At 40.7% G+C, this 14,306-nt stretch overlaps 1 protein-coding gene across 1 annotated transcript; it reads right to left on the bottom strand.

The window, feature by feature from the left end:
- Positions 1-3,722: 3,722 nt before the first annotated feature.
- On the bottom strand, positions 3,723-4,652 carry LOC118968093 (olfactory receptor 9G1-like). The gene has a single exon (XM_036996826.2). It carries the CDS (start codon positions 4,638-4,640, stop codon positions 3,723-3,725), a length of 918 nt encoding a protein of 305 aa, XP_036852721.2. The 5' UTR covers positions 4,641-4,652.
- Positions 4,653-14,306: the final 9,654 nt, after the last annotated feature.

Raw genomic sequence — 14,306 nt, 5'->3', positions numbered from 1 at the left:
CTGCTCCAGGAGACCAATCTGTATGAATTGTATCAATGAATTGAGCTAATTGGCAGAGGAACCAAAAGCAGAGACAAGACAGGGGTCAAAACATTTATTCCACACTCTTAAGTCTGCACAGCCCATCCACCTTAATTCCTGCACCAATCCCACAGTTTTTCTCTGCTTTCCCTCACCACAAAATGGCTCTGATAATGGCCCTTTTTCCTTCTCTTTTTAGGCCTAGATGTAGTAAGATGCTGTGCCAAAGGACTGGTCTATCCTTTGTGGCTTTTCCATTATTGGTTCACAACTTTGTAAAAAGTCCGGTATTAAGTTCTCCACAAGTTGCCCTATTTGAGCGGGCATCTGTTTCCTAACAGGACTCTGCTTGATACAGTGATTAATATTAAGAAGAGCCCTAGAATCAAAACTTTAAACTTGGCCTCTGGGGTTAGTTTGCTCACATACTTAAAGAATGTTCAGATATATCCCTTGCTTGGAAAGGGGACACTGGTAAGCCATGCCACATGTAGTGGCATCCTGATAATTTAAATTGTGACCTGTAATGTGTCATAGCATGAAATGCAGCCGGAGGGCAAAGAGCTGAAAGATCGATTGTTCGTAGCCCTCATCACCACCACTGTAAGGGAACACGAGTTGATGCTGCAATATCAGGCTGATTATTTTTAAGAAACAGAAGAGCCAAGAAGTTTTTCTTTTGTGCCTCCCTCCTAACTGTCTAAGATAATGTAGCTGAAGGATCTGTCCCAGGAAGGGGCTCTCAGCATAGATACTACACGACAATGTCAGGGGCACGCTGAGGGTGCGACACCTGCTGGGGATCTCACCTGGGAGACTCCAGCTTTGTCAGTCACGTAGAACTGCACATTCCAGAAAGTCTTTGATGGATGTGTTGCTTCACCTTGGTGTCTGCTTCTTGGAGGACTCTGACAGCCTCTTTTATTATTACATGAAATAACCTACAAGAACTTAATCCCCCTACCCGTCATCTACATTCAGTATATTTGGAAGTCTATGTACACAGGGTAGAATGCTTCCCCAAAGGAACACCCTGAATGCTCTGATCAGTTGGAATCTGGATGCACCCTCACTGTTTGGGAGTTGCCACACTTTGACCTGAGAGTGGTCATTCCACTGGGCAGGGTGATTAATCCCAATCACTAGAGAGATAGTTAGTGCTACAAAATGAAATCAAGAAATATTTTGGAACCCAGAGGATTTAGCGGTATAGCTCTGAAAATTCCCTTAGCCTTCTCTTTCAATGTACTGCGATCACATAAACATTAGATCAGAGACTCAGATCTAACAATGAACAATTTGGACAGCTTACCAGGTAACTCACTCAACCGTGGTGCTATGAAAGACTGAACGGACCAGAGTCGTGCAAGGAGGTGGGTAGAGCGTGGTTTGTGTTTGTGTTTAGCCAGTGGGAAGTTACAGCAGTAGTTAGCATTGTAAGTTTCCACTATACAGAACTTTGTTACTACCCCCTGCCCCTGCCCAGGCTTTTTGTTAAGTAGGCACAAAGCTGAATGTGAATATAAAAGCCATTAAATTTGGGGACTATCATGAGGCCTGCTACCCGGAAATGCCCACTGCTCATCATCTCTGCTGTGAATACACCAGGAGTTCATTTTTAAAAAACTACACATGTAAGCCCAAGAGATTTGTTGCATGGAGGATCACACCCATGAACACGTGTACTTTTAAAAAGTGTTTATTAGAATTAATTTGTCTAAAAGACAGAACTTAGAAACAACTTCCTTTTAAGACTTTAAATGTCAGGTGTGATATGAGCAGTAAGATTCCCTCAGGAGTTTAAACTGCAATTTCAAATTAACATGGAAGATTCTTCTGAATCCTTCCCAACCATAAACTGCAGATGATTTATTTCGAACAATAAGTAGAATTTTCTGCCAAACTTATACTTGATTATTCAAAACCTTTCTAAAACATGTTTAATTATAATTTATTATGTTATGTTCTCCTAAGATTATTAGTAGCTTTGCTTTATCTTCTTACCAGATTGGGTAATGCTATTTAGACTTGATTCTGGAGTTGAGATAGCTTTTCCATACACAAAATATTAGGATTCTACACTTAAGACATTGAAAGTTGAAGTACCTGGTGGATACTGATAATTATTTGGTGAATGAGATTTGGTTGTTTCTCTTAAAAGGATCAAAATAGGAGTTATTGACTAGGCTGAACATAGCCTTGGTAATTAAATATCACAATTTATGATAGTAGGATGTTTAAAGTATAGGTTCATTATACCAAATTTATTTTTAGTAACAGATGTTTCCCTCTGAAATAATGTATTTTCTAGTTTCCCTAACTATATTAAATAATTTATTTTCTGCCACTAAGGTACACCAATTAGATCTCTTAACATTACTTACTAAAAATATTTTATAGAAATAATATTAGTGGGAAATACAGAGATACAGAAAATGAGAGTCTGCCCTGGCATAAATGGCTTTCTGCTTTATGTTATTGTCTACGTCCAGCACCTTGGAATTCATCAGCTGTGCCTGTTTCCTGTGTCTGCTAGGTCTCCAAGTCACCCCTGGTACTGAGTGTGCACTTGGTTTCAGGCTCATGCCAACCACTGCCAGTGCTGGCCAGGCTTTTCTGCTCTGCCTGGAGCGCCCACATTTTGTTCTTTGCTTTTTTGTTTTGTTTTGTTTTGTTTTTCTTTTATTCTTTATTTTGGAGCTTCTACATTTTGGGGGACTATTTCCTTCCATTTCATTTTCTTTCTTCTTTTAGGATTAATGTTTATACTCATAGACACTTGGACATATTCATATTTTATCAGCATAAATAATGTTAAGATTGCCTCACATTTTGATATCAAAATTAAATGCAGCTCATAACCATTTTTTCAATACCTGTATATATTCGCTGTATAGATTTTTCTCTTTCAGGTAATGTGAACTCATAGATTTTTAATTCTCAAATTGTTCAATCTCACCATAGTAATTACTTTTTATCACAATAATGAAATTTTGATGCTTGGAATCTCACAACTTGGATATAGAATAACTCAAGGTTCACCTGTATAAACTGAAACAACGTGGGAGTTAACACTGATTCACAAAATTGTATCTATGAGAACTTCTCTCATTTTTCCATAATTGAGAACATACGTAAGAGATACAGTTGGACATCATGCTTACTGAGTCTAATTATACTGAGTTATTTTGTGGGTGCCTCTGGGTCTTTGTGCTAATGCTTCAAAAACATACAAAAATTCTTAAGAGATTCTGTTAATGGAATGGAAAGTGATGCTTTCAACTAGTTAATAGTCATAGGAAAATATTAGAAGTTAATTCATAATGTTTGTTACCTTTTCTAGGAAATAACTGCATAAATACTATTCTTATATACATTGGAAAACTAACAATATTCTTAAGATAAGGAAAGGCTCTGCTGGTTTATGAAGGAAGGGGCAAGATTTCAAATACAAGGTTTGTCTTTTATCTATAGTAACATGACATTCAGAAGAAAACCTTGTTTTATATTTAAATTACATCCTCTAAATTGCTCTAATTTTGTCTCTCAGATCTCTTGGATTATACGATATCAAGAGTGCAAATTCTTTAACAAGCAATGTGAGAGCTCTTGATCATGATGGAGCACAACGGCAGCTCTTCTTGAAATATAATAACCTGAACAAAATTGTCTGCATGTCCTTAGAAGGAGAGAATTGTGATTTATTTGAAGAGTTTAATCAGAGCATGCTTCACATCCTTATTCCTCAGGCTGTAGATCATGGGATTCAGCATGGGGAACACCACAGTGTAAAATGTGGAAACGATTTTGTCCCTCTCCAAAGAATAGCTAGACCGGGAATGAGTGTAAATGTAGAGGATGGAGCCGTAGTACAAGGTGACCGAGGTCAGGTGGGAGGAGCATGTGGAGAAGGCTTTGAGGCGGCCCTGGGTGGAGCGCATCCTCAGGATGGTGGTGATGATGAAGAGGTAGGAGGCAAGGATGAGCACACAGGGGGCAATGACATTGGAGGCCAGGGAAAAGAACAGCACAGCCTGGAAGCCATCTTTCCTTCCACAGGCCAACTTCACTAATGGAAACAAATCACAGAAAAAGTCATCAATGACATTGTCTCTGCAGAAATTCAAGACAAAAATTTTTTTAGCAATGATGGAACAGTTAATAAAGCCACCAAAGTATGAGGCCACTACCAAAAATGCACACAGCTTTATGGACATAGCCTGTGAGTAAAGCAGCGGCTTAGAGATGGCCACATAGCGGTCATACGCCATGGCAGCCAGCAGGTAACACTCACTGTACGCCAGCCCCCCAGAGAAAAATAACTGAGCTATACAGCCAGCAAAGGAGATGCTTCTGTCCTCAGAGATGCAGATCACTAGGATCTTAGGCGTGTAGACAGAGGAATACCAGAGATCCAGAAAGGACAGATTCCCAATGAAAAAGTACATGGGCGTGTGCAGCCGGGAGTCACTGCAGATCAGCACCGTGAGGGTGATATTTCCTACCACGGTCACAGAGTACACGCCCAGGAATACCACAAAGAGGACGCGCTGCGTCACGGGGTCTGTGCTGAAGCCCAGCAGGATGAACTCTGTCACCGTGTGGTTGCTCCTCTCCATGGCTCTAGGGAATGTCACCTGGGAGGGGAGAAGAGGAGAGTTCAGCCTGAATCACTGGGCTGAAGAAATAGAACATTTGCTCAATAAATAACATTGTTCCACTAGTAAATGTTGAAGTCTAGGATCCAACAATCTAGGTGCTCATTTTAGAAAGAGTTTTCATTTTGCAGCAATCCATTTAGACCTTAATTATATATTGTTAAAAGATACTGAGGCACATGAAAATTTCCAAGAGTTTATCTGAGCAAACATCAAGTCAAATCAGGCAGGACCAAAATGAGGTGACTAGGACTTGTAAACAGACAGGATCTACAGCAGAAGTGTGTGTACAGACATGGGAGCAATGCAAAGTAATTATCTGAGGATCAATAGCTTAAATGGTCGCCTTATTTGGGAAAGCTTAGTTGACTGTTTGACTGGTAATTCTTAGCTTTTATTTTCTGGGATTCATTCACTCTGGCTTAGGTTTGGTTTAGCTTACAAAGGTACCAAAGTATGAAATCCAGGTCTAATAGTCTCCTTGCTAATGACCTTAACAATATTGAATTACAAATTTCAGGTTGGTTATTTATTTTGTTTTTTAGGAATGGTTGGTCATCTAAAGGAAGTATACATTTACAATTTCTATCTCCTTGCTTTTTTGTGTACTTCTTAATGCTCATTTGTTTTTTTTTCTGCTAAATGTGTTTCTTCTCAGCTTAAATTGTTATATGTCTGTACCTGCAATACTGAAATCTATCTATTTTAATATATTTTTAAATGATCAAGTATTTCTCCTTCAGTTCTTCCACATATTGGTTAACCCTACAGACAGTGTAAGTTCATACCTCATAACAATATCTATACACATAAGAAAATACTCAGGAGAGTAAAGAAAAAGACTTGATAGATTTGATATAAATAAGTTTTGGGAAAAAACATATACAAAAGGATGGAATACAGTGATGGGAATATAAAGCTCACAAGATAATTATTAAAAAAAGAAACAGCTAGCCTAAAATGGAGACACTGTGCCCACCACCAACCAAGACTACAAACAGAGTTACAGTTTGTCCCAGGAAGGTGACCTTTGGTAGTCAACTGGAAATTCCCCGATAGGCACTGGTGAGGGAATCTGCATGATGAACATCCTGCTGGTCCCTCCCCTTAAAGGAAGATGCCCTGGCTTCCAAAAGTCCTTTCTTTTCTTTTGTTCATAACTTCCTTGTCCTCCTCTCTTGTCTACACACACCTTCCATTCTGTACAGCATCTCTGGGTAGCTGTCTACTTGCTCATTAGATACTGCCGGTTCGGGAAAAGCTTAACAAACAAAGTAGAACTCAGTTGTACTGGTTGAATTTTGTTTTTATCACTGCTCTTTCCCATTTGCTTTTGCTGGAACACATGGATCGTTCAATGTTTATCTCATCTCAGTGTGTTGGTTACTATGAGATATTGTGGGCTATTTATTTTCAGTGAATCACTTCCCACTGTCAGGGCCAAGAGCAGCCTGTCCCAATACGTCGTGTGTGACATGCAGTATTTTGAGGTGAAAACCATCAAGGGCCAAAAGACCCAGGAAGATGCTGTGACCTCCCCAGACAATAAGAAAGAATTTAGAAGGAGGAGCCAGTCCAGTAGGTGAACTCTCACCGTAGATGACTCTGTTATACTGCAACCCAGGGGCAATAGACAGGGAGGGTGCCACAAAGCCTGTTTATTAAAATTTCTCTCTGTGCCCCATTGTTTTTGTTTGACCCATCATGTGTTTTGTTTACCAAAACTTTATCCTTTTCATAGTCCTGAGAATGACACCCATTTTCCTTTGAAGTCACAGGCCTTTCCTCCTTCTCCTTAGTTAGAATATATATGTAGGCATATATATCTCATTCTCCCTGTCTTTGGAAATTGTCTACGAATTTCCCATATGTACATAATTAACTTTGATTTTTTTTCTTTTATAATCAATCTCAGGTCAATTTGATTCTTAAACCAGCAGAAGAATCTTAGTTGTAGTGAATATTGCTTCCTCCCCAACAATACAAATTGAGAAAAATTTTGTGCTGGACAAAATTGCTGATAACAGGGATCAATAAGAACTACTGAGACAGAGAGCAGGGATATGAAACAAGGGTTATGACATCATAAAATCCACTTACCCTGCAAAAAAAGGCCCAGCTTATTGTTTAACTTAGTCTACATGCTGTTCTTCCTGTTCTTCCAACCCCTAAATCAATTAAGTAACTTTGTACACAGGGAAAGAGACAGACCTCCAAAGTGTAAATGAACCTAGGGTAAAGAATGCAGAGATCCATACCAAGGCAGTCACCTAAATAACCCTATTCTTAAGACAAAACTTCAAAGGAATGTTAATCACCTCTTTACCTCATGCCTTTTGCTGACCCCTACACCAAAGGACCTATAAACCCCCAAACCTAAGTCATTTAGCGTGCCATGTCTCTGCGGTTGCACAAACTCCCATCTGAGTTTGTAGAATTTATCAAATAATTATCATGCTGCATAAGCCTGCTACCCTTTGAACTCTTTTTCATAATAAAGACAAGAACTCTCCAACCTCCTCCTTAGGTGGTAAATGTCTCTGTGACTGTGCTATTAAATTCAGCTTTCTAGTCTTAACACAGTCCTTTTCTCTCTCCCCATTTTATTTCAGATCAGTAGGGATGTGGACAGAAACTCATTCATCCAATGCACAGACTCCCCCAAATTCTGGGGTGGAATGCCCACACCCCGCATTTCAAGCAGACACTGGATGTCAGGGGTCCCTGGCTATATGAGTTGGCAAAGGATTTGCCCAGTGTTGCTAGGAGTTCAATGGTCTTCCCTTTTCTCCCTCCTCCTTCTTTTCCACTGCATACACAGCTGCTGACTCTTCCTTCTTCTCTTGGTTTAATGAATTCCTTTCTGGGTGGCACATTTTGACCTGATCACAAATTTTTTCCCAATCTGAATCGAGAGTCTTCCCCCATCCTGGATGAGGTTTCTCCTAGTGTGCAGGGAGAGACCTCCTCAGATGTGGCTGCCTGGCAGTACTACGAGGGGCTTCATGTCAGAAAAAGTTGAAAAATCCTGACCTCAATCTTGAATTCACTGTCTTCTGGTCTGATTATTCTGATTTTCATAATTATGCCAAAATTTGATTATTTTTTTAAATGCCTGAAATTTTTAAATACTTTATTCTGAGTCAAACACTGTGCTTAGTAGTTTACAGGCACCATGTTATACATTCCCACAACATCCATCGTAGGTATTTTTAAAGACTCAGAGCAATAATTTTGACCAAACTGAGTTTTAGCAAGTAACTACTGGTTATATAATTTGAATGTAGTACTATCACACTCGAGTGAACCTGTCCTTAAGCATTATACTACCTCCTTCGGCTTTGGGTATTAAATTAACAATTACTTGTGGGCTCCATGGGGCCTCTCATTTTGGTTATAACACCATCACTAAAAACAGTGGAAAAATCGTGAGAAATTCACGCGGTGTTACCAGGTAAGTACCTTGTACAAAGGGCCACATAAATGCTTCTAAGTAGCACCTAAATCATCTTCTGGCAGAGTCTTGTGTTTCTTTGTCTTAAAACCAACCCTGATGATGAGAAGAAACATTACTCACCTCTCCCAGGATGAGGACACTGACCTGAAACTCACAGTCCCTCCCAGCAAAGTGCCACCCCTTGGATCCAGACAACTTAAACCAGCTCAGGCTCCCCAGGGTATTTGAAGACTTGGGCACCACAGGGGTTCATAGCATTGAAAGTATCTAAAAAGGCAATTAACCAAAAATTGTGTTAGCTTTATTTAGGGAATCTTGTTCAATGTAAAAGAGGTGGACTTCAAAAGTAATGAAAACAATTACTGTATTTTGAAAAAGTACTTCTTACAAAACAACTTTCCGAGAAATTTTATTTAATTGTCAAACAGCTCTGTGGGATATATACTGCAGTTCTAATTATAGAAAAGAAAACAAACCCAGACCACATAATTAATTTGCCCAAGGTAAATTCAGATGCAGGTGCAGTCAGGAATTAAACTCAAAGCATTCTGATTGTGAAATTCATTGTCCTTCCCCTACACCAAGTGTACTTCAGAGAAACACAATCCTTGTGTATCTATTTTACTTTGATTATAATTCTTTAAATTGTACACTCCCCTTGACTTTAGCATCTATGAAGGTAGATTTTGTCACAAATATATCCCATCTCCCTTTAATCATTTTCAGTACATTTCCCAATTTTTAAATAAGAAAGACATCATATTGGCTAATGTCTCTAAAAGCAATTCTTCAAGCTTCTCCTTTATTGTGATAATATTTATTGAGCACTTACTGTGTGCAAACTCTCAGAGTGCCTTAAAGAGTCATTCCAATTTAACCTTTGCAATAATCTTATGAATGGGATTATTATACCCATTTTACAGATGAACTGAATCATATAAATGATTTACAAATGAGCTGAGACTTGTATTGTTCAAGGTCTTAAATTGTGAGACCTGTGGGGACAAGATTCAAAATCAGATCCCTCAGAGCTCATCATCTGTCCTCCAACCTACACATTGATCTAACATTTACTATGTTCTAGATATTCTTCCAGGCACCTTGGACAAGAGAGATAACTAAGGCATGGGAACGAACCTCAAGAAGGGTATGATTTATTGGGAGAAACCATAACTTTGTAAACAACATAATAGTTTATGATAGGATTCCCTATGTACTTGCTGGTGGGAGGCAGGCCAGTGGGGAGAGCTTGTTAGGAGCCATGAGGGAAGCGCTGTGTCTGCTCTGCAAGGGTTAACACAGGAGGGAGACACATGTACATGCACCTGAAGATGCGTGGATAGTTATCATGTGGGAGGGAGGCCTTTCTAGGAAAGGAAAAAAAACTATAAGTGTGGAGGCACAGAGGTGGGAAATGGAGTGAAGGGTGGAGGGACTGTCCCCAGCGTGTCAGATGTGTCTGTACAGTACAGAGAATTTGTTGGAATGATGGTAGATGAGATTGCAGAGGTGTAGCTCTGGAGGGAAAATATGTTCTCACCTTGGAGCAAATAACCTTTGAAGCCAAAATCATTCAAAGGGAGAAATGAAGTGGAAGAAACCCATTTATTGCTTACAAGCAGCTGTCTACTTCTGCTCACCTGTTTCTCATGACCCGCTGCAAAGAAGACCCCACCAAACCTCACCAGGGCAGGTGTGCCCTCGCTCAGAATCTCCCTTGTAATCACCTATGGATGTGGAGATGGACTAAGGCTGTGTGAGAGATTCTGAAAATATTGTAATTTTACCCACAGCCCACCCTTCCACAAATAATGCCTCACAATATACTCACTCCCCATCATCCACAGTGTCCCCTGTGCGAGAAAACTGGAGCACTGTAAGCAGACAAATAACATACAATAACAACAGAAATAATATAATGATAATCCTCAAGCCAGAGAATCTAGCTAGGTTCCAAGTCCTATGCACATTAAGTTCATAATTCACCCATTCCACAGGTGGCCAGTAGCTGAATGGGTAGGGAGTTCAGAGAAATCATCACACATGTATCTTATTGCCCTTAAGGTTCTTTTCTTCTACAGTTCTTGTGGCCTAGACTGCCTCCTGGCTGCAGCTGCTGTGTGATGATTGCTCTGAACTCCCTACACATAAGCTGACTGACCAACCCCGAAGACAACTGGTGTCAGACTTCAGGTCAGATTTCAACAACCCATTGTACCTCTCTATCGTAGTTTCCCCAGTGGGGTTATATGGTACATGAAATTTCCACTTTATCCCTAAAGGCTGTACCCATTCTTGTGATACATGTCTAGTAAAGTGGGTGCCTTGATTGCTCTCAATCACCAGCAGCCAGCCATAGGCTGCAGAGAGATGCTCCAGGCCCCTCTTGGTGGTTTGCTGATCTTCATGACATGCAGGAAAAGCAACCAACAGGCCAGTAGCTGTGTCCACACAAGTCATGGTCTATGGATATCCTTCTGATATGGGTAGAGGCCCAATATAGTCTATCTGCCACTTAACAAGTGGTATCAGACACCATACAACTGCCCCATGTTGTTGAGAGACTCAGTATAAGACCCTCTTAAAGCACACAGGGCACTCCTTCCTGTCTCTGTTGACTTCTTCAAAGGTCAACAGCAAGCCCCACTCATGGGCTACAGCCCACATTGTCTTTTGCCTTGCATGCAACAAATGCTGATGTAACTATTGAGCTACATCAGAAGCAGGCTTTCCTTCCAGCCAGCGCACCTGGGCCAATGTGTCTGCTCCATCATTTCCTGGGGATGCCAAAGGCAACTAGCATTACATGATATACGGTAACAGTCTTAGTCTGACCAGAGGCCCATAGGTCTTGTCACAGTTCTTGCCCCCAAAGGGGCCAGTGACCAACCATCCAGTTAGCATGGTACCATGTTGGTAGCCACAGGATCAAGCCCTGATAGACAGTGCACCCAACTATGGGGGAAGGCTCCTGGTGATCATGAGCCATACTGCCTACGACTGAGCCCATGGACTGCTCTTCCCCTCTCTGTCCTCCATCCATATTGTCTCAGTCTTAGGATGAAAAGTCACAGCCCTCCACTTCGGGAGCTGCCCATGACTGTAGCCGTCTGTATACCAAGCATCTTCAGGTATAAGGGCTTTTCCCTCCTGATAAGGACTCTCAGCGACCAATGGCTCAAAAGCAAGTTCTTCCCGTTTTCCACTGGTATATGTCACTGGCTCAATAACGGTTGGAGTTCTCTACTTAAGGGGCTAGTAGAGAGGGTGCTGTGCTGTAAATATGTACCCCATTTGGCCAGTGTAAGCATCTGTGCCACACCACTCTGTGGCCTTTGGGTCCAGTCTCACACTCAGCCCACCATGGGATAGGTGATTATTACCTTGGTCAGAGCTGTTCCAGCAATGGCCTCTGTAGCCAGCAAGTCGTGGTACACAGCAGCCAGTTGCTTCTCTATTAAGGTATAACAGACCTCTGCTCATTTCCATAGTTGTGAAAAGAATCTAATAGATTGGTGTGCTCATTTAAGCTGCTGCCAATGGCCCCATTCATACTCATCTTTGGTTACATGAACATATAGCTCACAGAGCCTTGAAGAGTCCATTACACTCAAGTCCTATACATCCTTGACTGCTGGTTCAGCAGCAGTAAAAGCAGCTGCACATGTTTCATTCCAGTCACATCTGATGCCCTTTCATACCAACTGGTATAAGGGCTTCAGAATTTGTGCCAAGTGTGGGATAAACACTCTCCAGTAGCCCAAAAGACCCAAATGTCTTGTGATACTGCTGCAGTGGTTGGGGTGGGGAAAGCCCTGATCCTTTCTATGACTGCTCCTCAGATTACTTCAGTTTTACCCAAGCAGAAAATCCCCAAGAACTTTACTGACAAACCAGGTCCTTTTACTGTTCACAGCCCATCCTATCTCCTATAAATGTTTCATCAGTCTAGGAACTGCCCCTTCTAAATCTGCAAGAAAATCAGATGTGAGCATAATATCATCAATGTAGTGACACAGCCACACCATTTGTGGTCTCTTCCATGTGGCCAAGTCCTGGGTTACAGGTCCATGACAAATGGTGGGGCTGTGGAGGATCTCAGTAGCAGGACAGTAAATGTCCACTGCCAGCCTTCCCATGTGAAGGAAATCTGTTCCTGACTTTCCTCTGCTATGTCAATAGAAAGGACAGCATTAAGATCCACAACATAATGATACGTCCCTAGTTCATAACTGAGGCTGCTATAGAGGGGTAGCAACATGCAAAGGGGGTGTGACTTTATTCAATTCCCTGTAGTCCACAGTCATGCCAGGAGTCATCTGGCTTTTTCACTAGCCACACTGGGGAATTAAAAGCACTATGAGTGGGCTTTATGATTTCCACCTTCTCCAACTCCTTAGAGTTTTCCAGTTTCCTTGTGTCCTCCAGGCAATTTATACTGCTTAGTATTTGTCACCCACCAAAGTACAGGCAGAGCTACAGAAGGGTGCTTAGCATGTCCCCTCAGAACTGCCTTTACCACACGTACACTCAGTCTGAGCTCATCTGCAGTGGTCTGCAACCACAGGTCCTGTAGAATATCTATCCCCAAAACATTATTCAGGGATGGGAGAAATGTGCACAGTATACTCCTTTGGGGAAAAACACCCTATCCCCAGTGGGATTTGGGCTTTCTTCACTCTGACTGCCTTATGCACATAGCCATCTATCACAGCAGGGGTCCCCAGAAAATGCTCAGAGTTGCCATAAATCAGAGAACATTCAGCTCCTGTCTCCACCAGTGCCAAGATGTGTACATACATGCACGACCAGTGAATTATTAATTCTACATATGGCCTCCAGTACCACCGCGTCCCCCCTCAGTCACATCACAATGCCCAATAGATCTCCTGCGGGGGCAATGGCCCAGGCAGAGCCTGAGTACTGTCCCCCAGGAAGTCTTGCATGGACACAGGCCAGACAATCTGAAGTCTAAATTGACATAAATTTCTCCAATCAGTGAGCAGGAAAAATGGCTTACTGCAAGAAAAGCTTGGAAACCTAAATTTAAAAACACCTGTTTTTCTGTAACTAAAAGAAATTCAATGTAAAAGATTTTGTTTCTTTGGCTACAGCGATGGAACCATAATTTGTACTATAAAAGATAGATTTAATTTAACATTAATAAATTTCTTAAAAAGGACTATCGCAGTTTAATGAAAAATAGAAGAGTATGTATTACCTCTGAATCCACAGGATTCAATGTTACTTTACTATCTCTCCCCTAAGATCCAATCAGTACTTCCCCCCTACCTTATGGTCTTTATGGGAATATAAAGAAAATGTAATATAGATTCTGGACATATGTAGATTGCATGCTAATCCTTCTTGTCCAGTCCTTACAGAACTTCTATGTAAATGGAAGAATAAGGAACATTAGAATATTGTGATGAAAAGAGAGAAGGTATGATGTGTTATTTAATGAATGCAGATGAAAAGGAAGATCAGAATGCCAAAGTTACTACCAAAATGGCCAAGTGGCTACAAGTATATGTTTTAAAATCTTAATTTAAATGCATTTTTACTGTGGTCATTACAATAGCTATGATCTTTAATAACAAAATTGACTTCTGAGGCACAAGCTAATCCTTTATCAAATGCAACTATCAATCCTTAATTTGTGAAGTTGCTTTATTCAGTTTTGGAAAAAATAACAAGTAAATCTGCTATGTACTGAATATTGAGCTTTACGTTTCTTCATCTTTCCAATCTTCTGGAAAAAAAACACGAGGTGGCTTCATTGGCTCTAGAACATAGTGTGTTTTTGCTGGTTGGTATGTTCGTTTCAGTTTGTTCCCCTTGGTGTTGATATTTTCCTGCATGGGAATATGTGGTGGAATGAAATGAGGGAGACAATGGCAGAGTGCTTACTCTCTATGGACAGATCATTCTTTCAAGGTGATACAGAATTCTGGGAACACATTATTCTCCAAGAATTTAGAAAGGTATTGATTGGTTTGTCTAATCTACACAAACATTTTGTCTAATATACTGATGTCGATGGCACAGGGTTTACAAAGGTATTTTCTTTATATGCATTATAGCATTATGAAGGAATATAGAGGGAATGTCTTTCTAAATATAAATATTTGTAAAATTCAAATAAATTTCTAGCAGCTGAACCATTCCAG

Source organism: Manis javanica, chromosome 11, assembly GCF_040802235.1.
Source record: "Manis javanica isolate MJ-LG chromosome 11, MJ_LKY, whole genome shotgun sequence".
NCBI classification, from domain to species: domain Eukaryota; kingdom Metazoa; phylum Chordata; class Mammalia; order Pholidota; family Manidae; genus Manis; species Manis javanica.
This window is presented reverse-complemented; position numbering and strand designations above follow the sequence as displayed.

Excerpts from the sequence above, each read along its gene's own strand:
- LOC118968093 (XM_036996826.2), bottom strand. The coding sequence starts at position 4,640 with ATGGAGAGGAGCAACCACACGGTGACAGAGTTCATCCTGCTGGGCTTC.